Below are 26,849 nucleotides of genomic sequence, written 5' to 3' on the forward strand. Positions count from 1 at the left end.
AGGAAGGAAGGAAGGAAGGAAGGAAGGAAGGAAGGAAGGAAGGAAGGGAAAGAAAGAAGGTTCTTTTGAATAAGAAGCTAATGCTGATGAGAAGTTGTGGAAGAAGAAACAAATTACTAAAAAGAGATATGGAAGGACAGGAAGCTAGGAATACAAAAGGTAGCGTGCATAGGTTAGTAGTTGTGGTACACAGGCGATGGATGAGGAATGAAACAGGAGGCTTGGTGAAACGGTGCTAGCCAATGAAACTAGTGTGTCTTTATAAATATTCAAGACAAGGAAAAACATATTTCATACATACAGCTTGTTTAATGTAGATGGTAGAAGTATTCAATGTTATTTCTCTTTATATTTGAAACAAGGATGTTTAGAGCTATCGCGTATGATATTGCTAGAATAAACAGTTTACCATCTGTGGAAAAGCAGGATGAGGGGATTTGTTAAAATCAAACATTTCATGTCAACTACTATAGCTTACACTGAAGAAATACTAGAATCAGTAATTTTATTATTAAACAATTCATGGAAAACTAGGGAAGTGCCTAAATATTGAAAGACTACAGATGATGTTCCTATACTTAAGAAGGGCAAAAGGAGATAAACCTAGGGAATAAACCAATTAGCCTCAAATCAGCACCAAGTTCTGTTTTAATTACGTTGAGCTTGAGGTGACAGCTAGATATCCCCAAGTAATATCACAGAATGGTTAATGTAATATTCTAATTGTATGCTAATATCCAATTCTTTCTCTCTTTTTTTTTTTGATGCTGTTAGTTGGGGTGTTTTCAGAAAATGGCTTTGTCAAATAAACCTATTGTCTTTTCAAACAAAATATGTTTCCTTGATGAAGACACCTTGTTATGTTAAGACTATTTCAAGAGTAAGAACTCAGCCTTACTGAGAATGAGAACTGATCACCAGATTTTTTCCAGGGGAAGGGAGAAAGCATGTTTTTTTTAGACTGGATAGAAAACAGACAATAAGGTGGGTTTTTTGGCTTGTGGGAGAGAAGAGTGTTTTTTACCCTGACAAGGTGCCTTGTTATATACTAGCCATTTAATACTTAAATCTGGTGCTTCGGTTTCTAAGTGTTTTCTAAGTGCTTGTGAAATTGGGACAGGGATTCAATCTCACAGACATGCTGCTGTGATCTCATAAATTGCCACCTATCGACTAAGTTGTGGTATCTGTACAATTGTTTGCTCATAGCCTCTCAAAATTTGAGGTAAGGCAACTTGCTTTAGCTCTCTATGAACTAAATCAAACTACCTTGTACTTGTCATGGGCTAACAGTTCTTACCAGGAAAATGACCCTGGCTCATCTGGCACGTGGTAACTGCAGTCATTTCATTGAATGTCTCTCCTAGCTCTTCAGTTACTTGTAGCTAAATTTATGACACCTAACTTTAGGCTTTCACTCTTGTCTATGAAAAGGGGTTAGTATCTTTTAGGGCAATTCCTTTCACCTTAAGATGGTGTGAACTTGCTTCGTGGAGGTCCTGATTGCCCTTCATTGACTGTCAGAGGCAACAACATGCTGACTGAGGCCAGATTAATTTAGCTTTTGAGGATTTCCTGTGTTGTTTTTAAGTGTTTGTTTACAAACCACTGAGCTCAACTGGAATGCTTTCCTGGTGTGGAAAAAAACAATTTCTTATACTGACAGAGGGTAAGAGTGCTCTGTGCAGTGTGTTCAAACGTGCACTCAGGCCCCAGACAGGGACATGCCTTATATTTCACTAATTGTCTAACCACAACGGCTGTTCAAGAGCAACAGCTTTAGTGGTTTTTTTTGAAGGAGATCTCAAATAGTATCCTACAACCAAAGTGATAAATTTGTAATAGAACAAACGGGGTTATTTGTGGGAATGGGAGAACAGATTTGGAGAAACTGTAATGGGATTAGAAAATGGAAAGCTGACTTGCATTTCAAACGGAACTTCACATGCGTATTTCAAAAGTGCTGTGACACAAGCTTCATTAAGTATACATTTTCATTCTCCCAATCATATTACAAATGTTTCATTCACTCAACAGTTTGGATGATTTAAAATCTATAATAAATAAAGAGAAGCAATAAAACCCAAAGTTTGAGAAGGGAGTTGGAATAAGACCTAAGGGGAATACTTGATTAAGGACAAAAGAAGCAGGCTGTTTTCAAAACCAGAACCCATACTTCGGGTGGAGGAGTCAAGAGAGGGTGGCTCTCTTAGAAAAATCAATTTGACATTCTTTGTGGTCATTAACATTCATTCTCTGGTGAAGCATATTTCATGTTTTGTTTAACAAAATGTGTATGTCCCTGGAGTGTGCTGACATTTAATGTTCTGTAAGTATCATAAACCTGAATTCTAACATCCTTCTACCGTGTAATGTCTTCCTTTGTGCAATTGATCTAGCTATGGTAATAATCAGTAATTTTGAACTGTATCTAGGTGAAACATTCCTGCCTGAGTTGGTTTTTATATTGACTGTCAATTTTAGATAATTTGTATTTAATACATAGCATTGTTTAAACTCATGTAAGTTACTTTAAAAATTTACTACAGATACTAGAAAATCTGGAACAAGGCTTAGCTGAAGATGGAAGTATGACTAATATTACACAGGAGAACAGACAAGGTAGGTATTCTTTAAACATTTTTTCACAGGCAGTATGGTTTTATCACTTGCCCAAGTATGCCAGAAGTTTTCACAAGACTGCCCCAGAGTTGTTAAAACAGTATTTTTGTAATCTCATAGTCTACTCAGCCTCTGAAATGATACACCTTGTACTTTTATTTGCTGGAATTAATTTCACAGTTTTGCCCTTGATTAAACTGTTGCACTAAATCAAGTTTTTTTTCCTACTTAGAAGAAACAAAGAACATGACTGCCATCCTTTAGTGATGCATCTAGAAGTGTATTGCTGTCACAGCTTAGATGAATGTTTCATGTTCAGCATTGGCTCATTGGTTCCTCTCAGTCTTCCTACCTAAAATTTAGTGATTTTTTTTTTAAGATTGAACTGCTATCAGGGTATACAAGGGCTGCATTGGCCTAGGATGTTGCTATGTAAGTGTCTAATTCTCACTGATACTGCATGATAGTAGAATCCTGAAATATTTAAGTCACTTTTTAAAATGAGCTTCAGAATATACTCATCTAAATCATTTTATATGAAATTATGTTGTTTGTTTTTTCCTGTTCCTTCTATCTGAGTGTTTAACTTCAATAATGTGGGGTAAAATACTGTATAAAGGTCATCTAGATAAATTAGTTGTCCAAGTATTTTTAATGGAATTTATACTAATCAGATCATTTGAGTGCGCTTAAAAATTGAACGTGAGATGACATTTCAAGCATTGTTGTGGATTAGATGAACCACTTATGGTGCCCAGCAATATGGAAGTTAAAAACATAGTACCAAGAAAACAAGAAACTTTCAGCTTCAGCCAACAGTCTAAGGAAATCTTACCAACTTCTTTCCATGCTAGCATTTACCTCTGGAGGGTATGGGAAGTAAAGGTCTGCTGCCTCTGAGATGTGAAGACACTGGGTACAGCTCTTAGCTGAGTGAAATATTATAAACAGGTTACTAAAATTATGTCTACATGGAGTGATGCAGACCTGGTCTGAACTCTTCTGCCTGGTCTTCAAGTTGGTTGGACATAGAGAAGTTTTAATGTGTCAATATACTTCACTTAATACACCATCCAGATATGCCCTAAAAATGAATGCAATTGTGAGCAGTGTGTATCATAAAGGTATTTGCAGCTATATTCAGGTGAATACACATTTTCTTCTCAAAATGGTTTAGGAAAAAGCAGGACATAATCTGATATTCCAAGTTTATGTACAGCATTACAGAAGTTTCTGGTTTTCTCTCTTTATATCTGTTGTTCATCTTGCCTCTGTTCCATTACCTCCTTTTCCCTGTTAATCCTTTTCTACCCTCATTTTTGTCCTTATTTTCCCCATATTTTTCTTCTTTTTTTTTCTTTCCCTTTTAAAGCAAGAGTCTGATCCCCTTTTAAGGGACAAGGGCTTTTTTCCTAGCTGCTCATCATCCTGTGGCCAGCAGTCTCTTTCTCTCATGTGAGTTTTGGGCTCCTCGCTTTTCCTCACTGCTGCTGCATAAGAGCTGAAATGAGCTCAGAAGGATGTGTAGTTGGAAAAGTAGCAGCTAGGATTTGCCAGAGGACAAGGCTGCTGAAGCAGTCCCCTTTGCAAGGAGCATTGACTGCTGTTGTTTGTGGAGGTCAGCTGGGTCTACTCCCTGTCTGCTTCTGATAACGTTTTTTGGATGTTTTGTTTTGGTTTCATGTGAGATCTCGCTGAAGCAAACCTTATTAACTTTATTTGAAGACAGACATAATTCATTATAGGGATTATGCCTACCTAGTAAGTAATTTCCTTATTGCTGGTGTAAGAAGGTGCCACACAAGTCGACTCATCATGTACATCTCCGCTAGTCTGAAACAGAGCACCTCACCTGCCAGTTTTTCAACAGGAGAAGAGTTCTAGCACCACTTGCCTGGCAATGCATTCTATAAGATGCCAATTCTGCAACCTAGCGCACAGAGTTTGTATTAAAATGGCTGGCAGTATGGAGTACAGTCCTTGATAAATAACAAAACTGAATGTTTAGAATGCGAGCAAGTGGTTTTCAGGCATTTTTCAGGCATCACATAATGATCTGGTGTTGGGTGTTCAATTTTGTTTACGGCTTCGCAGGTTTTCTTTAACCCCTTTCTGCCAGCGCTAAGAAGCCTCATGCACAGGGCTGCACAATTTCCAGATCAGAGCAAGTTCCTGTTTAGTTATAGCACTGACTGAAGGCATCTGGTCTGTCTGCTTTGCAATCCTTTTTGAGTACTATGGCTGGTGCTGCTGGATTGTGAGCAGGAAACCTAAATGTCTCCAGTGCAGAAATCAACGTCTTGTTTGTTGTTACCTAAGTCCTTGGTAAGATCCTGAAAAATTGAACGTGGTTACCAAACTAGGGGGACATGCAAACACGGAGATAAGCAGAAGTGAAATAATAAAGGAGAGTTAAGAGGAGATTTATTTAATTATGTCCAGGTTTTACAGACACCCCCAAGGAAAGAAAAAATGTAGCATGCAATAATTGCTCAGTGTTTACAGCAGCCTCCCATTAACAGCACTAGCAGTGTGTGATCAAGGGAGAATTCCTAAAAGAAAAGCTAGCATTAATGAACAGTTTTAAGGTACGGTGACTGAAGTACTGGGTTCAGTCTTGGGCCCTGTACTATTCCCCCTCTTTTGACAAAGGTAATTTGGGAATGCTGACATTGATTTTTTGTTGTTGTTGTGTGTGGCGGGTGGTGAAGGTGTTTTTAGGAAGTGAAGGGGAGTGGACATTTCACCAGACTCTGTTCTTATTTGTAATGGCATTTATGAGTGTTAAAAAAAAAATTATCTGTGCAACCTGCCATGCTTTTCATCATAGCGTACATTATGGATACAAATGAGTGGTCTCAGTTCTCACAGTCTCATTGAAATAGCCTCTTCGCCCTTTCCTCTCCCTTCCTGAAATCATTACAGTGACCTTGACAGCTGATTGACTGAGACCTATTTATTTTCCAAATGTACTGAATTAATACTCCTAACATTTATTTTGGAGGATTAGAGGAATATTTCTAGCATTAATCTAGATAAATGGATTGAGAAAAATAAGGATCTATGTGCACTATTCTCTTAAAACATCAGGAGTCTGTCTGCAAACCAAGAGAGAGAAAAAAAAAAAAAAATCTGCTGCTGCAGCTTTTAATGCCTGCAAGCTCCAGGAGCATGGGGAAAGCAGACAGGCTTGGCAGATTTTTTCCAGCACAGCTCTAAGCCAGAGGCAAGCACAAATAGTCCCAGACTCAGACAGTTCTGACCCTGCACGTTTTGGCTCTGAAATGGCATTAGCTATGTTTGATTTTTTAGTTTATCTCATTTAATCCTGTGGATTATATGTTTTTAAAATTGATACTCATTATCACTCTCATCTTTTTTATGCATCTTTTGTTCTTACATTGGAAAATATGTGGCTGCTTCTTCTAGTGTTTAATATTTGGCCTGAGCTCAAAGCTGAGCGGCTGTCTGTTGCTTTGTGTTCTTACAGCGTCTATGGTCCCCAGAACTGCTTGAGTAATTCCCTTGGAGAGATGCAGGATTTTCTGTCTGACAGTGCAGCATAGCAGAGAATTAAAAATTCTCGGCTAAAACCCAGTGGTGTTAACGAGGTGGATCTTTCAAAATCGTAATTCATAGGACCAATAATTGATGGCAAGAACGAACCTCTAATTTATTTGTGCAAATTCACAAGCTGCTCTTATTTTGCAGCCTCTGTTCAGCTGTGGAGGTCACGTCTGGGCCGGGTGATGTACTCCATGGCAAACTGTCTGCTAATGATGAAGGTACGTGGGTGGCAGCAACTGCAGAGGTACCGTATATTCCAGAATAGAATGTCAGAGAAAGTGCAGGAGAATTACTGGTGCATAGATAAGACTACCTGACTGTACTTGGAGATTTTGCATAGTGAAGAATTAATTAGACTTAATAATGCCTAATTTAATAGATAACCATTTGAAGTAATGTTCTTTGGGAACATATCTGTACTTATTTCTCCCCAAATCATCCCGAAGAACGTGCAGTAACAATACCAAATTTACATTTTTAAATTGAATTTTTCTAACACTTAACTAAATGCTGTAATTAAAAGCAATTATGTGCTCTGTCTTTTTCAAACTGTGCTCTAAGAATGTTGCTCTGTGTATGCACGTTATGAATACTATAGACTCTATATATGATGAAGATCCAGAACATCTAAATACATCTTTCCTATCTCAATTGTAAGATAGCTTCTTTCAAGTTTAAATCCGCACTAATGGGTGGAGAAAAGAGAAAGGAATAAAAGGAAAACTAGCTACCACTGTTTTGTTGTTACTCTCTTGTTTCCCCCTTATTCCTTAAGTACCTTTTGCTGCATTTGGTGGAACATGGGCTACTCCTTGTGATCAGGAAACTTGAGAAATAAGACAATTTCTGCCATTCACCTCATGGTCAGGGAAATAGGGATATTGCTATTCTAGGCATGCAACAAACTGCTGTTATGCTGAGTTTAACTGTGCTTCACAAATCAATTAACAGCAACAGGCTCAGAACAATTCTGTCAGCACTATAGCCTTCACAGGCCAAGCTCCTTGCTCCCTGCTAGTTGGTTGTCCAAGGTCATGTCAAACCTGACGTTTACTAAGTTACTTTCCAAGCTGGGCCTCCTTGATGCTCTGTTCATAATACTGTAGTAACTCAGAAAGCATGCGTTTTTCAGATCAAATACAGTTATCCAAATACTGCTTTACATAAAACAGAATATCCTTTTTATGTGAATTAGGGAAAACAAATTTCTGTTCATAATTATATTGTGATCAGAACAATTCTGTCTTGAATAGAAATAATTGTCCATTAAATCATAAAGTATTTTTAAGAATTAACAAGCACTTGTTTTGAAGTAGGTACTTGACATAGGTTCAGTCCTTAAGGAACTTGCATTTTCAAAAAACAAGTGGAGAGAAACACAACATATTTGTGAATACTAGCTATCAACTTTTTGGAAATGATACCTTAGAAATACTGCAGCTCAGATACTTCTTAAGATCGGTTTTATTTAGGGCCTCACGGCTGTTAATTTAGAAATTTACACTTCCACAGTAACATCCAGACTACCCACAACTGCATGTTAATACACAAGTGCTCCCATCTGAAGCTTGAGTTTAGTACATTGGCTGTTGAGCAGTTGAGAATCTCACAATTTTCAGAAATATCCCTATATGGAGTAGTTGGGAGTGGTTCAGCTTGGAGAAGAGAAGGTTCTGGAAAGACTTTATAGTGGCCTTCCAGTACCTAGAGGGGACCTACAGGAAAGCTGGGGAGGGACTCTTTGTCAGGGGGTGTAGTGATAGGACAAGGGTTAATGGCTTTAAACCAAAAGAGGGTAGGTTTAGATTAGATATAAGGAAGAAATTTTTTACTCTGAGGCTAGTGAGGCACTGGCACAGGCTGCCCAGAAAAGCTGTGGATGCCCCATCCCTGGAGGTGTTCAAGGCCAGGCTGGATGGGGCTCTGGGCAACCTGGTCTGGTGGGAGGTGTCACTGCCCATGGCAGGGGGTTGGAACTGGGTAGTCTTTAAGGTCCCTTCCAACCCAAACCATTCCATGATTCTGTGATTCTATGATTTTCAGACACAGTTAAAATCAGAGTAGTGCATCGAGTTAATTTATTCTGCTTATGTGACAAATCCTTGCTGAAAGAATTATATTGGTTGTTTATAAACGTACTAGTTTTAAGACCACTGTAACATACAGCAACGCTGTAATCATCTTCTCCACCTTTTAGAGTATTCCAATTTCTTCAAATATTTTTTGACTCGCTTCTGTTAATTCTCTCATGAACAATTATATTAATTGAACAGCATTCCACATCTACAGTTGTTTTCGCTGTTGTGTAAAACACTCTAAAAACTAAATGTTTTATTCAAGTGTTTCAAGTATATATAATAATTTGAAAAAAAAAAAAAAATCATTCTCCAAGTCAGTGCCATGCATTGCCATCTAGTGTACGTTTAAATTACTGCAACCTGGTCATACTTGGTCCCCAAGTACTATTCAGTAAATTGAAAAGCTTGTGCTATTAGTAGGCTAATATTTATTTTAAGTTAAAACAATTCAACAGTGGTATAAAGCAAAAGCAGATTATATTATTTTTGTTAACCTTTTTCTTTGCCCAACAAACTTCAGTAGTATTTAGTAGGGAATAGTCTTGTCAGAATTGACTCTTCAAAATTAAAAAAAAAAAAATACTTTGAACAGATGTTGGACCTATGTCTCTTTAAATCTATTTTAGCTATGCTCAAATCCAGTTAGGTTTATTTCTTGTCATCTCTCTTCTGTGTTACTTTTCTGACCCAAGGAATTCTGTTCATGACTTTTGTCTTTTTAAATACATTATATGGCCTCTTTAGTTTCACCGTTGAACATCTCATTAAATTATTGAGGTGGAGGAGTAGATTGTTTTGAAGGTAGCAAATGAGGTATAAATAAGTGCTTTAACCACACATGCACAAGAAACCAATTAGTCACAAGTCTCCTTTACCCTGGGACCATTTCTTCTACTGAATTCTGCCTGCTGTATCTATCCCTCTACCCGTGTAGCTGATGCTACAGTTCAGTAGCAGTTTAAGGCGGTCTTACTCCTTGTTAGACTATATGTATATTTTCTGTTCATCACCTTTTCCTTGGACAACCTTTCTGAAACTTTCTTACTCCCCTCCGTACTCCACTATTGGACTTAAGTAACAGAAGCAAAGACATGGTGGATCTCAGTCACAGCAACTGAATCAGCTTTTACATTTTCATGTGAACAAGGGGCAACTTAAGGGAGGAGGTGGAAATACAGCAGGAAGGGAAGGGGAGACCACTTAACATGCACCGCTACAGACTTTCATTTATAAGAACTGTGGGCTTAAGTCTCTGTGAAGCCGTACCCTGAATATAGCAGCATGAGAGAACATTCATTTAAAATGCAACTGATGATGTGCATTGCTTCATTTCAACAATACAATTGCAGAATGTCTGTCATTTTACTAAATCACCATGGAAGTGTCTTAAGAACTTTTTAAAGTTCTTTTCATCTGAGCTAAAATTGCTTTTGACATTATCTTACAAGACTTTTACCTCTCTGAGGAATAAATACTTAAGTACTTTCCATATATATTATAAATGCACTCTAATTAAGGGCATATTTTGCATTTTGTAAGATTTTTTTGTCAGTGTTGTTTTAGCTTCTGTAGAACTTGCCCTTAGTAAAAACAAAAGCGTTAGAATTGTTTTTAATTTGGGTCTAAATAAAATTAAAACTACACTTGAAGAAGGAGCTAGCACCTTGTACTAATGGTGCAAGGGACGGATGCATAAGGATTTTGGTTGCATAAGGAGAAAGACTGCATGAATCATGTCTTTTGCCTAACTGTACTGCAGTACGACACTCTGGATTCATAATGCTGTGAATCTCTGCTTTCATAATCCTTCCTCAAATGCACTAGGTAGAGAGGAAGGGCGAGTTATCCATCCTCTTCTCCCAAATTATGGCCTTCACGAACTATACTGTTAAAGCTGATTTTTAATCTGTTGTTTCAGAACCTAATATTAGCATTCTACGTATAATGATCATTTATGTTTATTTCTAAATATCACATAACTCATTTTTAAGTACTTAAAGAGAGGGGGGGAACACAAAAATGTGTAATGCAGTGACCATTAAGGGAAATACAGTTACACTGCAGTGCATCAGGGGAAAATAAACCCCACTTGCCATTTTTGTGCAGTGGCTTAATATAACTTTTTTTTTTGGATGATTATATCTAACGTTAGCTCTGAATTTTTCATAATTAAAGAAGTACTGAATTATTAAACAATACCAACTCTCATTCATATCCTGAATTGTGTAACTTTAGTCCTGCTTTTGGGATTTCTTATGAAGGTGTGGAAAGTCTGAAGGGTCACAATTTGTAGTTCAAGACTATGATAAGACATCAGCCCTACCTTTAAGTCTTAAGATCACAAGCTGACTGGTTTTGTTTTGTTTTTACTGCCAGTACTTAGTATTTCTTACTCCTCCCAACCACAACCTGTATTAACAAGATTCCACTCTTCTGAGAGGGTTTCTCATTTATCATTCTCACAGACAATTGTCTTTTTACCATGTCCCAGTAGCAAAGCAGGGAATTAAAATCTGGTCTTCAGTAGATAAGACTAAATATCATGTACTTTACAATATGCTCCTTCAGAAGGAATTGTCAAATAAGGTGCGTTTGTAACATACCATGAGTGGCATATTTCTGTGTCACCTGGCAGTATACAGGATACCCTAGAAATCTACTACTGCCTCTGTGATAGTGGGAGTGGGGGAAGTATACACATATAAAACTTACCGCCTGCAGTAAATTTTATATGCATGTACTGAAGCAATTACAAGATGAGATTGTATTTAGAAGTAAGTCCGGATACTGTGACAATGCTTTACTGCTTTATGCTGGGCCCAGCCTTGCCTGTGCTCAGGTGTGGTGTTAGACATACGTGACTTAATCTCTTGTCATCTCCTGGAAGAAATGGGTCCTATTCCTGTGACAGGCACGGCACTGCATGGCATGGGGTAAACGCACACAGGTGTTGTGTGATGTGCCATCATATAGAAACAAGGTGCAATATGTTTCCTGATCCTCAAATACAGTTCATAGACTCTTAGTGCCTCACCTCTACTCTCACATTTTAGGAGGTGTGAACCTTCTCATACTCCTAGTTACAGTACATATATAGTGCATATAATACATAATACATTAATTGATAGGGAATGCAAAAGGGGAAGAGGGTAGGTTTGCCTGACTAGGCCAAGCCTGCCCCTGCAGCACAGACCTCCAAGATGTTATTTTTCTGCCTGTTCCTACAAGGTTGGCTCCTTACCTATGCTAGGGAGCCTGTGATGTTATAACTGGGCAAACAGTGCCCCCTCGTGCAGCTTGTGCTGGCCAAGACTTCTCTTCAGTCAGTTCATACTGAGCTGACAGAAGCACTTTTATGTCAACTTAACTGCAGGGTCTCCAGGGAATTGTGTGGGGGATGTGATTTGAACAGCCCTGTCCCTACATGTTCTGCTGCACATCTTTGTCGCATGGACTAAACTGGGGTGTACATGAGAGTGAGCACTGGGAGAGGGACAGCTTTAGACTACAGAATAGAAGACGCTGAGCACAAAAGCTAGAATTTGATGTAATAAAATTATTTGTCCACTAAGCATATTGTTGTTCACAAAGAGATAAAACTCAGAGTCACAGACAATCTTTTGTTTTTATAAATGACACTCTTGCAAGGATTAATAGCTAATACAAGTGCGGCTGGGGTTCCTCTAAGGAACCAATTCAGAGGAGCCCTGTTCCATGATTTTTATGCAATACCTAACACTGTCGGACTTCATGATCAAACAAGTCCTGTAGTGAGAGCTGTTACAGTGAAAATTGAGTTTGTCCTGTCATAAAGTCATGAGGAATTTTGGTAGTATAAATTACATCACGTTTGAGTTGTGAATGGTAAATGAATCAGAATTTAAACAAATATATTGTTACCTATATGGTCTGTTGTCTTTGCTCTGAACTCTTGCCATTACCAGTAATGAACATGGACATGGCATGGCATACTAGAATTGAAATAAACTCCATATACTAAATGTTAGATGTTCAAATTTAATATTTATATGTGCAATATATAGGTTGTTTGCAAAAGAGAGGTCCTGCAAAGTGCCCCTGTGGTTGTTTAAGCCAGTCTCTACTATCTTAGGCTATGTAATTGCTCTCATATATAGCTAATACTCCAAAGACTTCTCTTGATTTTTGTGTGTATGAAAAAATTTGTATATTCCAAAGAGTGACCTGACTCATGGGACAAATAGGGCTCAATCACTTTAAATACAATCTCAGAAAAAGAAGTACATTACACCTGGGACACACAGCCTCCGCAGACTAAGGAGGAGATGAGGAATAAGTACATTTAGCAGTAGCTGTGGTCACATCAGGGACAAGTCAAATAAGCACTATAATCTAACCAAAAAAAAAAAAAAAAAAAAAAAAAAGCATGGTACAGAGTATCCTGAGGTGTCTGTGCCATTTTAAAAGATTGTTCTTTGATATATTTTGCTTCTGAACACCTACCACAAGTTCTTGTATGAAGGTGAAAGGCAAAACTGCCAGGAAGCACCAGGTTAGTACAGGACATAGCCTTCTGTCTTTGCAAATGCCTGTTTTTTATAAGCAAATGCGGGTTTTCCCTGCCTCTGCTCTGAATTGATCAAAGAAGCTGTAGCTGAGGCTGGCGCAACCCTGTGCCCTGTGGATGTACCTACTACATGTGTTCCAGTCAGCCTAGAGCACACAGAGTTTCTTGTGTATGCCTGCCAAAGATAATGCAGACAGACTCTAAAATTAGTTTACTGTCCGGTTAGATAATTGAATTAATGCAGTTTTACCATGGATCAGCTGGAGTGCAGTAACACGTGCATTTTGTTCCTGTGAGAAATGGCAACAGAAATGTGTTTAATCCTCTGTCACTGTTCTTGATAGGCAGGGTGCAGTTGCACTGGATCTTGAGCAGGTCTCAGAGCTGCTGCTTGCCAGCAAGGCTCTGTTCTCTGTGCAGGTCTCTGTGTGTGGCCACTTGCAATGCTTCCTGGAGATAAAACCACCCTGCCCCACATTTCATTTTAACCCAGATTGGCTTTTGGTTTAGATTAACTGCTCATGTTGCTTTTACATGGTAGGGGAGAAGGAAACAAAGGTTTGGGTGGAGGGATGGTAAAAGTGTTGTTTCCCTTGGCTACTAGTTTTTCATCTGAAAATGTGGAAGCAGTGTTCGCTTCTGTCACATTATTTGTGTTTTACACAAGTTAAAAGCATGTGCACAAACAGTTCCCAAAGCTTCTCAACACTTTATTAAACTATGTAAATCATGCATATATATGAAACATGAGACACTTCTCAAGTACCTACACCTGAGTCACATGGAAGGCTTTTGACTCTCATCCTAAATCATAATCCTGGAGAGTAAATGTTGTATTTTTTGTTGTTGTTGTTGTTGTTTTGTTGTTGTTGTTGTTGTTTGTTTGTTTGTTTTGAATGAATGAAATGTAAGAATGAAATGAAGAGATTCTTTCTCTTGGCATTGAGCTACAACTAGAATATGATCCAGTTGCAAAACAAATAAATAAAGGAAGGTCCCGTGTTTATACAGTTCCAGCATAACTGAGAACATAGACAGCCTATAGTGGTAGGCAGAAGTTTGGTCCCGTTCACAAGTTGCAATTATTTTGATTCTGTCTTTAAAAAGAAGGCTACATAAAGGCTAAAGAATGCTGAGCTTAAGTATCTGGTTGTGTGCTTTTCACCCCTCAGGACTATGTGCTTGCTGTAGATGCTTATCACTCTGTCATCAAATACTACCCACAGCAAGAGCCTCAGCTGCTGAGTGGAATTGGAAGGATTTTCCTTCAGGTATGTATTTGGTTCTAAACATGCTAGGTAATGTTGCTATTGACAGCTATGTAGTGAATAATTGTTGCATTTAGAACTGTAGCTAAAACTGTATCAAATTGTAGAGGCAGTGGACAAAACTAAAAAATTTCACCATGTGATATTAGATAATGCTAGGAAATATAAAGCACTAATATTAAAATTACATGTGTATACCTTAGTGAATAAAAAAGGTGCTATAGAAAATTATGCTAAGGATTTAATCAAAAAACAACACTGTGCACTTACTAAAAGTGAAGAGGCCCGGATCTGATGTATGGCCAGCCTTTAGCTGTTGCCTTACTATAAATTGGAAATGGGGATGAGAGAAATGGAGAATTCAGAGGCTACCACAGAGAAATGTTAAGTAGCCCTATAATTCTGCCAGCAATCACTGACCTCTAAAACAGAAATTCACATGTGATGAAGAAATGGTGAGTGCATTTTAGTCTCTAGTATTTATTGTGTATTTCTAATAGACTCTGTTTGCTGGCTGACCTGTCCAAAATTGCCATTTCAATAACTACATTAAAGAATTTTAAAAGTGGAAAGCTGTCTGACCTTACCCTCTACAATGTTGCCACCAAAAAAAAAAAAAATCAAAGGTAAAAGTGGTAAATAAATCCTAGGAGTACCTCAGAAAAATAATCTGTTTCCAAACAAACAGCAAACTCAAGCGCACAGTGTTTTGCAGGCTCCTGTTAGAAAAGAGGAGTTGTACTATTCTCCCTGACCACTATGGATAGAACAAAAGGTGGCATAAAAAGTGCAGCAGGGTAGAGTGTGTTTTTTAATGCTAAAGGTATTTAAGAATTCTGGAATGAGTTTTCTAGGGAGGTTGTGTAATATTTGAGAGCTTTAAGGAGACTTCCACACATTTTTCACAAACATCTTCAGTAATGTTGGTCCTGGTTTTGAACAAAAAGGTGATTGCGTGAAGGTCCCCACCTGAAGGCTGCCTGGTTTCCATGGTTTTATGCTCCTGAACTAGTTTAGTTTCCTTCCTTTTGATAGATTTATTTTACCCAGTAGTGAGTTTTCTTCTGCTTCCATCTCTCCAGCCTAGTATTAGACACCGTACTGGGAAGCCTCACCAAAAATATGAGCACGTCCTCCTATGAAACATAAATTGCTAGCTTGTTTACCAAAGGGACCTTCTTCAGAGAAAATATTTTTCTTATTTCAGATAGCAATGTATATGACATACACTTAGGTGAAATACCTCTTTCCTTCTAGGAATCCCCTTTCTGTCCATCTTCCAATAAAACTTGTTTGTCCTTAAGCCAGCTTTCACATCGCTTTCCTTCAGACTGTGTGATCCACTAGCCAGTAGTTTTCAATCTGCAAGTGGACTGTCTCCCCACAGCAACCCATTGAATTGAGGCTGATGTCTTCAAGTTGTCCTGTGATCTCTGGCTTTGACCCAGAAACACCTTGTGTGTTGACTAAGTACAGGTCCCACACTAGCACCAGGCTATTGCACTCCTGTTTTCATACTTATTGACAGCTTCTGCTTGTGAGCATCTGTCTTCATTCCCTGTGGACTAACACCAAGTTCTACTGGAAGTAAGTCTGACCTTTTCTCATTTTCAGCTAATTTTACAAACTCTGGACTGAGTTACAACAAAAGAGCCAAATGAGGAGGTGTGGCACCACTACTCTACAGTACATGAGTTCTCCACAAACACAGCTGAAAATCACTGCCCTAGATAAAACTGTACAGGGTGTTGGTGTTCTTTTCTGTAATCTTAGTGTGGCTCTTCAAATACCTTGTTTGATAACAGACCTTATCCAGTCGTCTTGGTACCAAACAATTATATAATGGACTTTGACATGTTTTCATGTTCTTATCCTTTGTAAAAGATGTAATCAGTCTGGATCTCTTTTCTTCTTATTGTGGTAACTTTCTCACAATTTTACTGTCTAGATTGGAGACATAAGAACTGCAGAAAAGTACTTTCAAGATGTTGAAAAAGTGACTCACAAATTGGATGGACTACAGAGCCAGATTATGGTTTTAATGAACAGGTAGATAATTTAATGGCTAAATGAAACTTTAAAACATAGTTTTTCAAAGTATACATAATGAGTATCAAACTACCCTGGAGACAATTGAATTCTTTCTGTCTTTTATGTAACTACATCTCTTGTAAGGGAGACTGAATGGAATGTAGACCCACGAGATCTATATTACTTGGTACAGTCATAATATCCAACATTGAAATTGTGATCCTTCCGTTGATTTTATGAAGCTTTTTCTCATTCTACCAGGCATCATATGTTTTCAGTCTGCTTTTCGAATGTACATTTGCATAAATAATGCTTAGGAGAGGAGAAGCTATTTGAGGCCCTTATCCCCCAGTCAGATCTGCTAGTAAAACTGCTGCCTCTTTAGTTTCAAAGAATGCTGGAAAGCACAGCAGTAATTGAGCTGCATGATGGGGGGGCTCAGTTTATAATGTTTAGCACATTGCCTAATGCATTTAGAAAATACAATTCAAAAGTGCTCTGAAAATGATATAGCATGGCTAATTTCCTGAAGAGAAATAATTCCGGGAAGAGAGTATCTACATTTAAATTAATGAAAACACAGCAAAGACTCTTGCTTTGGTAGGCAGAATATATAATAGCCAAATGATCCAAGTTGTCATTCCACTTGTCTGTAAATCAGTGTCTCCTTGCTGGTTCAAGATTACACCGTGAAGAACAAATGTCAGAAACTCTCACATCTATAATAGGAAAAATAAAAAATGATGTCCATTCTTTTTAAAATATATTATCACCTTGGGTTTTCCAGGAGAACTCATTCATGTGTCACTTACTTTCTAGAGCATTCCTCCACCTTGGTCAGAATAATTTTGCAGAAGCTCATCGATTTTTCACAGAAATTTTAAGGATCGACTCATCAAATGCTGTGGTAAATCTCCAAATTGCTACATTTATAATGAACACCTAAATTATTCTTGTAATGCCTTCATACATGTATTTAATAAGTACCCAGAGTATGCTCAGAGCTTTATAGAAAAATTAGATGTGGCTTGTGTGCCAGAGTTTTTAGTATAGATGAGGTAGAGACACAGACAAAGGTGGGAATTGAAGAACTGGTGAACACTTAGACATGCATGAAGGCATTGCAAATCATTATGTTTATGGGATCTTTGCAAAAGTTTGTTTTTTTTTTGTTTGTTTGTTTGTTTTTGCATTCACTCTGTTTAGCGTAGGCATGCATGTCAGAAAAAGAAATAGCAGCTGCCAACATATATAAAACTAGCATGATTTCACACAGTGTTGAAGGGATATAATCATTTTAAACATGACATTTTTAACATGGTGCACATCACAGCCTTGGATTCCCATCACAAAAGGAGATCTAAGAAGAGCTGTTTGTTTATTTACTTCTGTTATTTGTACCTGTAGCAGCTTTCAGTGCATGGTCATATAGGAGTGTTCCTGAGAACTCAGACAGCTTACCCCCAAAAGCCTGATGTGAGACCATTTAAAGACGGAGGGGACTGAGTTTAAGAAGCGCATGAACTGCATCATTTTGCAGGCTGTAAAATAGTACGTACTATAAACTGTGAGAAATCAATAAGGTTTCCTGAAGAGAGAGAAAGACTTTTTAAAAGGGTGTATTATTCCTTTATCTGCAGCTTTCAGATTCTGCAGCTAAACAAGTTATATGACTTTGTACTGGTGGAATCCTTTGTTAACTCATAAAACCTGTTGTTAGGAAAAGAAAATGCACTTGACTTGGTAACTTAAGATGTATTAGAGTGCCCTCTTTGCTGAACTTCCTTGAAGTAAATTGTAGATGCCCTTGTGATACGTTAATTTCTTCCTGTTGCTTGTGTGGATTTTCTATACATAAGCCAAAGAGAAAAACACTGTAGAAGATACAGTGAAGTCATTTAAAATATATATATATGAAAATGACAGCATGCAGAGGCTTATGTAGTTTCTGAAATCTGATTCGGTTTCCCAATTAACTATCTAATGTTCTATACCATTTATATTACATTTTATACTCTTATCTTTTAGAGTTTGGGCTCTTAGAAGTCAGTGGGTCCTACTGGCCCAGCATAAATCTTGAGAAAATAAAAGGTTAGGATTATATGATTGAGAATCTATTTTAGCTACTTGTGCACACACAAAACAGTAGTTCTTAGCACGTAGTAAATTTGTTGTTACTCCTGATGCTAGACTTCTTTTTTACTTTTTCACTTATCACTTATAAATACATATATATATGTACACTTATTTATTTACAATATATTTTATTTTTCTCTAGGCTAATAACAATGCTGCTGTTTGTCTTCTTTATCTGGGAAAACTCAAGGATTCCCTTCGCCAGTTGGAAGGAATGGTTCAGCAGGACCCTAAGCACTACCTGCATGAGAGTGTTCTCTTCAACTTGACAACTATGTATGAACTGGAGTCATCTCGCAGTATGCAGAAGAAGCAGGCCCTTCTAGAGGCTGTAGCTGTCAAAGAGGGTGATAGCTTTAATACTCAGTGTCTCAAGTTAGGATAGATCATGTCCAACTAATTTTCTCTGGCAAAGCCGATTTTAAAAGCTGTATATACTCTTGCTAATGTGTAAATGTAAAATAAAATCTATCCAATTATAAATAGTCAGTGGCATTACTACAGAATCTGTGTTGTTTCTTACAGCCCTATCGCTGTGAAGATTTTGTGCTGACCTAAAGCCAGATTCATCCCTGCAAGTCTATTCCTGTTCAGTTATTTCTCATTACAGTATATATATGTACAAACACTCAGTTACTCAGATACTTCTTTTTATAAGAAGGGCTGCATTTGACCTTATTTGTCTTGATGACTGTTAGTGTTTTTCAGTAATTAGTGAGTAAATGATCTGAGCTAATTTCATCAGCTAAAAGTTACTGAGAGAATATCAGTATGTGTGTTACAGAAATTCTGAATGCACATTTATTCAGTTGCTTTTATTGTGTGCATCTTACTTCCCCCAATCAGAATACCAACTACTAGACCTTTGTATGTCCACTGCTCTCAAATGAGGTTGCTAGAAAACCACCATACAGTCACAGAATGGTTGTTCTTGGAAAGGACCTCTGGAGATCATCTGTGCGGCATCTCTGCTCGAGCAGGGCCAACCACAGCAAGCTGCCCAGAACCATATCCAGGTGGCTTTTGAAGACCTCCAGGGAGGGAGACCACAACACCACAACCACCGAGAGTCCCTTTTTGGGGTGATTTCTGCCTTTTCCAGCGTTTCCAGCAGCTCTGCAACAAGAGGCATGCACCCTGCCCCTCTCATGAACATTGCATTTTTCTCCACCTGTTTAAAAAAAAAAAAAATGATATTTTTAACCTCAAACAGACTGGGATCTTAAAAAAATGAAACAAAGAAGAGAAAAAAAAAAAAAAAAAAAAAAAGCATTTTGGAGAGAGGGAATGAGCTAAAATTGCGCCAGGGGAGGTTTAGGTTGGATGTTAGGAAGAACTTCTTTACTGAAAGGGTTGTTAGACACTGGAACGGGCTACCCAGGGAAGTGGTGGAGTCACCATCCCTGGAGGTCTTTAAAAGACGTTTAGATGTAGAGCTTAGGGATATGGTTTAGTGGAGGACTTGTTAGCATTTGGTCAGAGGTTGGACTTGGTGATCTTGGAGGTCTCTTCCAACCTAGACAATTCTGTGATTCTGTGAACACCTCTGGGCAACCTGTGCCAGTGCTCTATCACCCACACAGTGAAGAAGTATTTCCTTATATTTAGACAGAACCTGTTTTGTTCCAGTTTGTGCCCATTGCCTCTTGTCCTGGCACTGGCCACTACTGACAAGAGCCTGGGTCCATAGAATTTGTTCCTTTCTTGCAGTATATGTACATTTTATGTCATATACTGAAACAATGGCTGAGTATGTACTAATCAACTGAAAGAAATTAAATTGGTATTTCCATGGCTTGGCCTCTAGGTTCCATAGCTGAATCTGAATTAAACTTGTGCAGCACCTGGGTAGACTTGTCCTAAGATACCACTGCTCAAAAATGAAAGATGCAGCACCACCTCTTTCAAGTGGGCTTAAGCACCATTTACCTTTTCATCACTTTTCTTGTGTGGAGGATTTCTTAGGAGATAGGGAGGGATCCTGGTATGTAACCTTCATTGCATTTGAAGGCTTTGAGAGCACTGAACGAGTCCAATTAAATAATTTTAAAACAATATGTAAATTAATAACATAGAGATTCCCATGCTTTTTGCTTAAAGTCAGCTGTCTTGTCCCATTGTTATCTCATCTACTCACCTCTGCAATTCCAGAAGATGCTTTCAGGAAGCTTGATATGTCTTTCCCAGTTCTAAATGAACTAAGCTGGAGTCATCATCACCCAGCACACAGAAGCCATCCACCTCTACAGTCAAGGAAAAAAAAAAATCTTTCTTTTTTGATTCAGCAATGCTTTAACACTCACTGCATGTGTAAATGACAACCTGCATTCACATCAGCAGAGAACAAGAATGTATGGTCCTAGTCAGAGTCAAATAATCATTAAAACAGAAACACCATGAAAATATAATCCCCTGTTCTCCAAGTTTCTCTAATTTCTAATTCAGACATATGATATTCATACATTTCAGTATGTTTGCTGTGTTCTCATTAGTAGAAGCTTTTACTCGGATAAAAACATCAGTAGAGGAGACTTGGACTGGGTGACCTCCAAGCTCAGTGAGCCATTAAACAAGTGACATCCTGGTAGACTTGCAGAATAATTAAAATTTAAATGCAAAGGCATATCATCACTGCAGGATTTATGCAAATTGTTAAATGTTTATAAAAATGCAATAAATGGTGTCAATGTCACTGTATGGCTTGGGCTTAACATATATAGAAGTGTTTGAATTTCCTATGTTCAGAATACTACACATCTAAATGCTGTATATGGTGTTAAAGCATTAAAGCTAAGGAAAAAAAAAAAAAATTGTCCTCAAAACATTAATTACACCAGGCAATCCTGTTAAATTCAATGAATTCAGCTGAATTTAATGAGGGTTCCTGGTGTAAATGAGGGCAGAGCTCAGTTCTAAAACACAGCATGCATGTGTCATCTGGCTAAGTGAAAAAAGCTGCAGAGAGTAGAGCCTGAATGAGATGATTGTTGTATTCAAGTCTTAAAGCTTAATGTGCCTTAACAGAAGTTTTGCATTTAAATTTCCTCTTTTATTTTTTAAAAAAGGAAAAAAAAAAAAAAAAAAAAAAAAGGCAAATACGCTGTACTTCAAGCATTCAGATAATTACATTATGCACAGAGACCCTGAGCCTCAAAAGCACTTCAGCAGCTCTCTGCCTTTCCTTGTACCTAACTGCAGTTCAGGTTATACCGGCATCCTCCAAGCAGCAGCTCGCTTTTATTTTCCTAGTGCCTCAGTTTTCAGAGTGGCCACGTTAAATACTCTCCAAAACACAGGTGCAGACGTGTACAAGCACTCAGACTCCACAGTGGACTTCAGCCAGTATACAGGGAAGGATGAGCGGTCCTCCACCTTCCCCATCCTTCTTGTCAGCGTGAGCACTCATGCGGTTCTGCACAAGCTGGCTGAGCTCGTGACCTGGCTGAAAAACTGACCAAGGCAGCAAAAACCTTCTGCAGCTTGATGTTCATCCTGAGGGGAACAAAACAAGGATGTACCAGGAGTAACCACCCACCTGAATGGGCTGCAAAGTTTTCTGCATTATCGTGGTTTAAGAAGTGGTAGGCAGACAATCCTTTTCTGAAGCCTTTGCTGCACGTGTCTTCCAGATCAAATCAGAGGGGAATAAGCGTGCTGCGACCAGGTAAATTATGTCTGTCTTATTTGTATGTCAGCTAATGTGCTTCATCAATCACGTGCACTGCAGTCCTCCAGCAGATGTCTGCCAGGTTCTCAGCACCCCATCTCCAGTCTGACTTAGCTGTAGTGCGACATTTCTATTCCTTCTCTGCTTCACCATGCAATCAGTCTAAGCAGTGTGCTGAAAACAGGCCTGAAACATAAAATACAGATAGAAATTTACTGCAGATAGGTGAAACCAAAGCAGCCAGAGTCATCCTCTCTCAGGCCGCTTGGAGAAAAACCACCAAGATTGCTGTTGTTGAGAGCAAAGGCCAAGGAAACGCTGGATGTTGGAACAAGGTGGTTTCTATCCCTAAACTCACACCTATATGAGCTCAAAGGAAGATGCCACCTTCCCTTTCCTCCCTGCTTTCTACTCACTCGATAGAGCATTAAAAATAATTGACTTTACCATGAGGTGCTTTACACTGTAGGAACCTGCAAAAATATCTCCATCATTTTAGCACATGAACAGCAGTTCTGTAGCACTGAAGGCAAAAAAACACTGGCACTGACTTGAAGACAATGCTGGTGGAAAGCTGCTTTTCTGCTTATTTCTACAAGTCAGCTCGGGAATTACAAATCTTTAACAGGTTTGTGAGATGGTCACAGTCTTGGTGTTAGTGAGGAACAGAGAGATTAGGGTGGGCAGGAGGATCCAGCCATTGCCATACCCAGGCTGTTCTGGATCAACCTGTCCTACCAGCCTCTGGACGTATTTGCAGATATTTCTGTTATGAGAGTGCTCAGTATTAAAAAGTCCATCTGAAAGCCAGCAACAGCCTGCAATTTACACACAAAGAGAGGAAAAAAAAATAAAAAATAAAATAAAGGGATGTTATTTAGCTGAGGCAGGGAGTGAAAGAGGGAGGAGGTTCCTGGCTGACTTTGAAAAATTGTCAAAATTGTCAGTGCTGAACCGAAAATACCGAAGTTAAAAGCTGTGGAACAGAATGACTTGAGCTGCTTTTAAAGCATCCATCATGCAGCAGAGGGGCTGAGCGGGTGCTGCAGGTGCTGGCACGCCGCATGCCAGGGGCCCCGGCCCGCAGCACCAGGGCTGCCTCCTGACCCCAGCAGCACCGCCAGCAGCTTCCCTCCTGCTCGCGAACAGCAGATCGGTGTTAAGCTGCCTGAACCACTGGTAAAATGGAGAAAAAATAAGCCCAGATCAAATCCTCCAGGCTGGAATACCTGTGACCACAGGGAAAAATCGGGATTTGGAGTGCAGCGTGGCTGCAGTTGCCGTGGCCACTAACTGCGGGTCACACACAGAGCCACCACCGAAAATGCATGAAGCAGACTCAGTCTGATTTTCTACCAGTCGATGTGGCTCGCTGACAGACACCACAGTTATTTATTGGTATCCTCACAAGCAGCAGAGAAGATAATCAGATGGTGGGGGACTTCTCAAAATCAGTGGAGGTAACCCACAGAGAGCTACAGCAGGAGAAGCCAGCAGCAAAACATGTCCCCCTCCCTTTAGCTGCTGAATCTTTATCCAAGCATTTTAATTGTCAAAATTTTGTCTCTTTGTCTTACCCAGGTATTAATACAGTTAACAGAAAAAGAGAGCTAGTGACTACGTTGCATAAAATCGTAGGTTTTTCAAGCTGCGGGTATAGCAGAGTACATTTTTGCAAACACACAAAATGTTTGGGGAATCAAGCTGTAAAGTCACAATGAGTGCAGCAATTCAGATCAAATATGGCTCTTTGAACCAGGAATATTTAATTGTAACACTAATTCATTCCCCAGTGTGGTGGTGTTTATTTGGTTTCAGGAAACAGAAGACACCTGGCAGTGACCCTGTTTTGGGGACAGGGAAGGGAGTCCGAATTCCTGTCATTTTCATCAGACAAAATCCCAAAGAGATGATGTAATTTCTGAGCATAGCACAGGAAGGGTTCCCGGCTTCTGTCTGACCAAACCCCTAAATTTACCTTTTGTTAACAAGGGACATTCTTCAAAGTGGCACTCAGCTGCCACTTCATTCTTTATGTGCATTGGTCTCTGCCAGCTGATATTAAACGATTCCCTTTGTCATGAAACTGTCCCTTCCAATAAGTTTTTAGCTCAAGCTAAATCCTGGAGGCAGAAACCAGGCAGGAGAGTGCCTGTTCTGCCAGCAGGACATTCAGACACAGCGCTCTGAATGCACAAAGCCTTCAACTCGTCAAGTTCAGCAGCCCAGAGAGGCAGCTACAGGCCCCCAGCCACGGGGAAGTGGCACGGCCCCTGCACTCCGCAGCCACGCCACAGCTGCTTCACCCCTTTCCCTCGGCCTCTCCTTCCTCCAGATTTGGAGGATCTCATTTGTAGGCACCTGCACACAGCACAGCGCCTGATGTGGCTGCTGACTGGCTGCAAAATGCCTTGGTGCTAAGGCAGGCAGCTTCCCGAGTGGATCCCCTGCCAGAGACACTTACTGGGGACAGCTAACAAAAGAAGGCAAGGTCACAGATTTTGTCAGCCACCTGTTTGTTCACCTGGTCCATTAAAAATCTCACTGACCATCCACCATTTTGAGCTCACTTGCAGAAAACAAGGGCACTGCTCTCCCAGGATGGTCATGAGAAAGTGAGGTACACAGCACTTGGAACAAGCTGCATTAATGAGAAAAGTAATACAGGGGTATACAGAAAGCTACCTTCAAACACTTCAATCCAGTAACATTTCTCCTTTTTTTTTTTTTTTATTTTTTTAAACTCTAATCCTGGAGAAGTTGAAATATTCCCCTTGTCTGAGTTAATGCTGCCAACGTGATGTTGCTGAACCACTTACATAAATTTTAATACTACATCAGTGCACTGAGATTTTCCACTGGCTGCAGCAAAACAGACTAATGTTTTTGGACCAAAAAGTATCGATTTCACTTTTTGCTTTTAGGTATGTGATAGAATCCTATGTTCTCTCTCTGCTCCTTGGAGCTTTTCCTATTAATATTAACATTTTCTCTGTCCAGCTGTTTTCCCCCAGTGCAATCTCCCATACAAGCTCTTCACCAAATATTTATACTGCCTCCATTTATACTGCCTCCAAATTGCCTTTTTTTTTTTTTTTTCCTAGCTGACAAAAATACTTGTGGATAGTAATGCTTTCAACCCTTCAAGAACACCTATAGCACTAAAGGGCACATATTTAAAAGGGTTCACAGCAAGACCCTCACAGTCACTGCCACCTCTCAGCAGCAGAATGCATTGTACTATGAAAATGATGAATGATGCTCAGCAGTGTTATCGTGTGTTATTCTTGACAGCCCGGAGATGGGAGCTGTACCAGGTGTATATATTCCTCTGGAGAGGCAACAAAACAAGGTGGTTCAGTCCTGTTTCCGAGGTCACATTCTACATTAGCGAGATGCTGAAAGCAATTTCTGTGGGCAGCTCCTTTCCTGTATCTATCCCCTCATCACTGCCTCCAAGCCATAAATCTCCCACAAGCAGAGAACATCACCTGGTCTCCCTTCCTGGTGGCTCCCTCAGTCTGCCCGGGGATGATGGTGCTGAGCACGGAGCTCCACAGCTTCCACTTCTCTTTTTGCAGAAAGAGCAAAAGAGAGAATCAAGGCAGAGAGGCCCATGGGAGAAGGAGGAGGAATGAATAGACTTGTGCTGACTTCTGGTAAAAAAAAAGAAAGCAAAGGAAAAGAGAAGATGAATTATATTGGATACCATGGACTGACAGCAGCACCAGGAGAAAGCAGTCATTCTCCTGTATATTCAGAAGTACCATTTTCTGTGGCACAGAAGTCAAATAAATAAAACTTGTTGCAGGCAGTAACTGTCATTTAATCCTGTAGCTGTACCTTGAAAAATCCTGTAAATTTATACTGGGACAGGGACGTCCCCATGCATTCGGTGCTGCACAAGAGGATGTCACAGTGCTGCTGCCATGGACGTGGCACACAAATCCCCGATCTGGTGGGGCACAACACAGCATCCATGCAGGCTTACCTGAAGAACCTGACCACAGTTATACTCGGTGTTTGCTGGTAACTCTGATTTTCACCCAGGTTTACGAACCACAGCACAAAAGCTAATGAAGGCTGAGCTAAACTCTGTGGGATTATATTTCACAAGCGTGGGTTGTGCCTGCACCCTACTGCCAAAAATGAGTCCAGCACCAGCAGAATTTATGGTCAGCTGACTGCCTGCCTCAGCAGTAACCTTGCAATCCAGTACCATGAGGCAGGAACTATATGCCCTTTTTTCCTCACTGTTTACACCTTTTAAGATAAAAGCTGGTACAGTTCCACTTCAAAACCACAACTTTGTTTTCTGAGACACTTCTAGACCTAGCCATTATTGTAAGTAATGCTACTGCAGAATAAGGAAAACGGTGCTTGCTAAAGAAGGGATGTTTAGCAGGCCTGTACTTAAGAACCGTGGGAAAGTTCAATTAATTTTCTCCTTTGTGCTACCTTATGAAAATTTATATAACCCCAACTCTCATCTTGCTCCAGTCCTGATTATATGAGCAACTGCAAGACAGAAGTTTGTAGTGCACACAGCTGAAACTGGCACACAGGCTGCAGGCAGTGCAGAACCTGTGCTCTCATCATCCATTGGGAGCTGGAGCACGCACCACAATCTGCACAGCTGACTCACTGTAAGGAGCAAATTCATACCAAAATGCTTCTGTGCCCACTGCTGAGGAGCAGCATGCCCTGTCTAACTGCAAGGCATTTACTGAAAACTGGGCCAGCATGTTTAAGTCCACGTATCTTCATTTCACAGCTGAAGAAACTGAGGCACGCACTTAATGCTTTGTCCAGTTACAGAAGGTCAGCAGCAGAACAAGGAGTAAAAGCAGATTAACAAGTGCAGCAGCGACACTGTTGTTCAAAGTGTCCTTAATGTCAGCAGCAGGAAAAAAAAAGAAAAAAAACCACCATAC

General features: G+C 39.5%; 1 protein-coding gene across 1 annotated transcript in view; it reads left to right on the forward strand.

Moving 5' to 3' along the window:
- The window catches only part of TRAPPC12 (trafficking protein particle complex 12), a 52,918-nt gene extending 33,857 nt beyond the window's left edge, over positions 1 to 19,061 (forward strand). Inside the window, exons 7-12 of the mRNA XM_035320985.1 lie at positions 2,550 to 2,622; positions 6,334 to 6,407; positions 13,986 to 14,084; positions 16,030 to 16,130; positions 16,932 to 17,019; positions 18,391 to 19,061. Coding sequence (XP_035176876.1) covers positions 2,550 to 2,622; positions 6,334 to 6,407; positions 13,986 to 14,084; positions 16,030 to 16,130; positions 16,932 to 17,019; positions 18,391 to 18,633 — 678 coding nt within the window. The 3' untranslated portion in view covers positions 18,634 to 19,061. The remainder of the gene's footprint in view (positions 1 to 2,549; positions 2,623 to 6,333; positions 6,408 to 13,985; positions 14,085 to 16,029; positions 16,131 to 16,931; positions 17,020 to 18,390) is intronic.
- The last annotated feature ends 7,788 nt before the right edge of the window (positions 19,062 to 26,849 follow it).

The sequence above is a fragment of the Oxyura jamaicensis genome, chromosome 3, assembly GCF_011077185.1.
Source record: "Oxyura jamaicensis isolate SHBP4307 breed ruddy duck chromosome 3, BPBGC_Ojam_1.0, whole genome shotgun sequence".
In the NCBI taxonomy this organism is placed as follows: Eukaryota; Metazoa; Chordata; class Aves; order Anseriformes; family Anatidae; genus Oxyura; species Oxyura jamaicensis.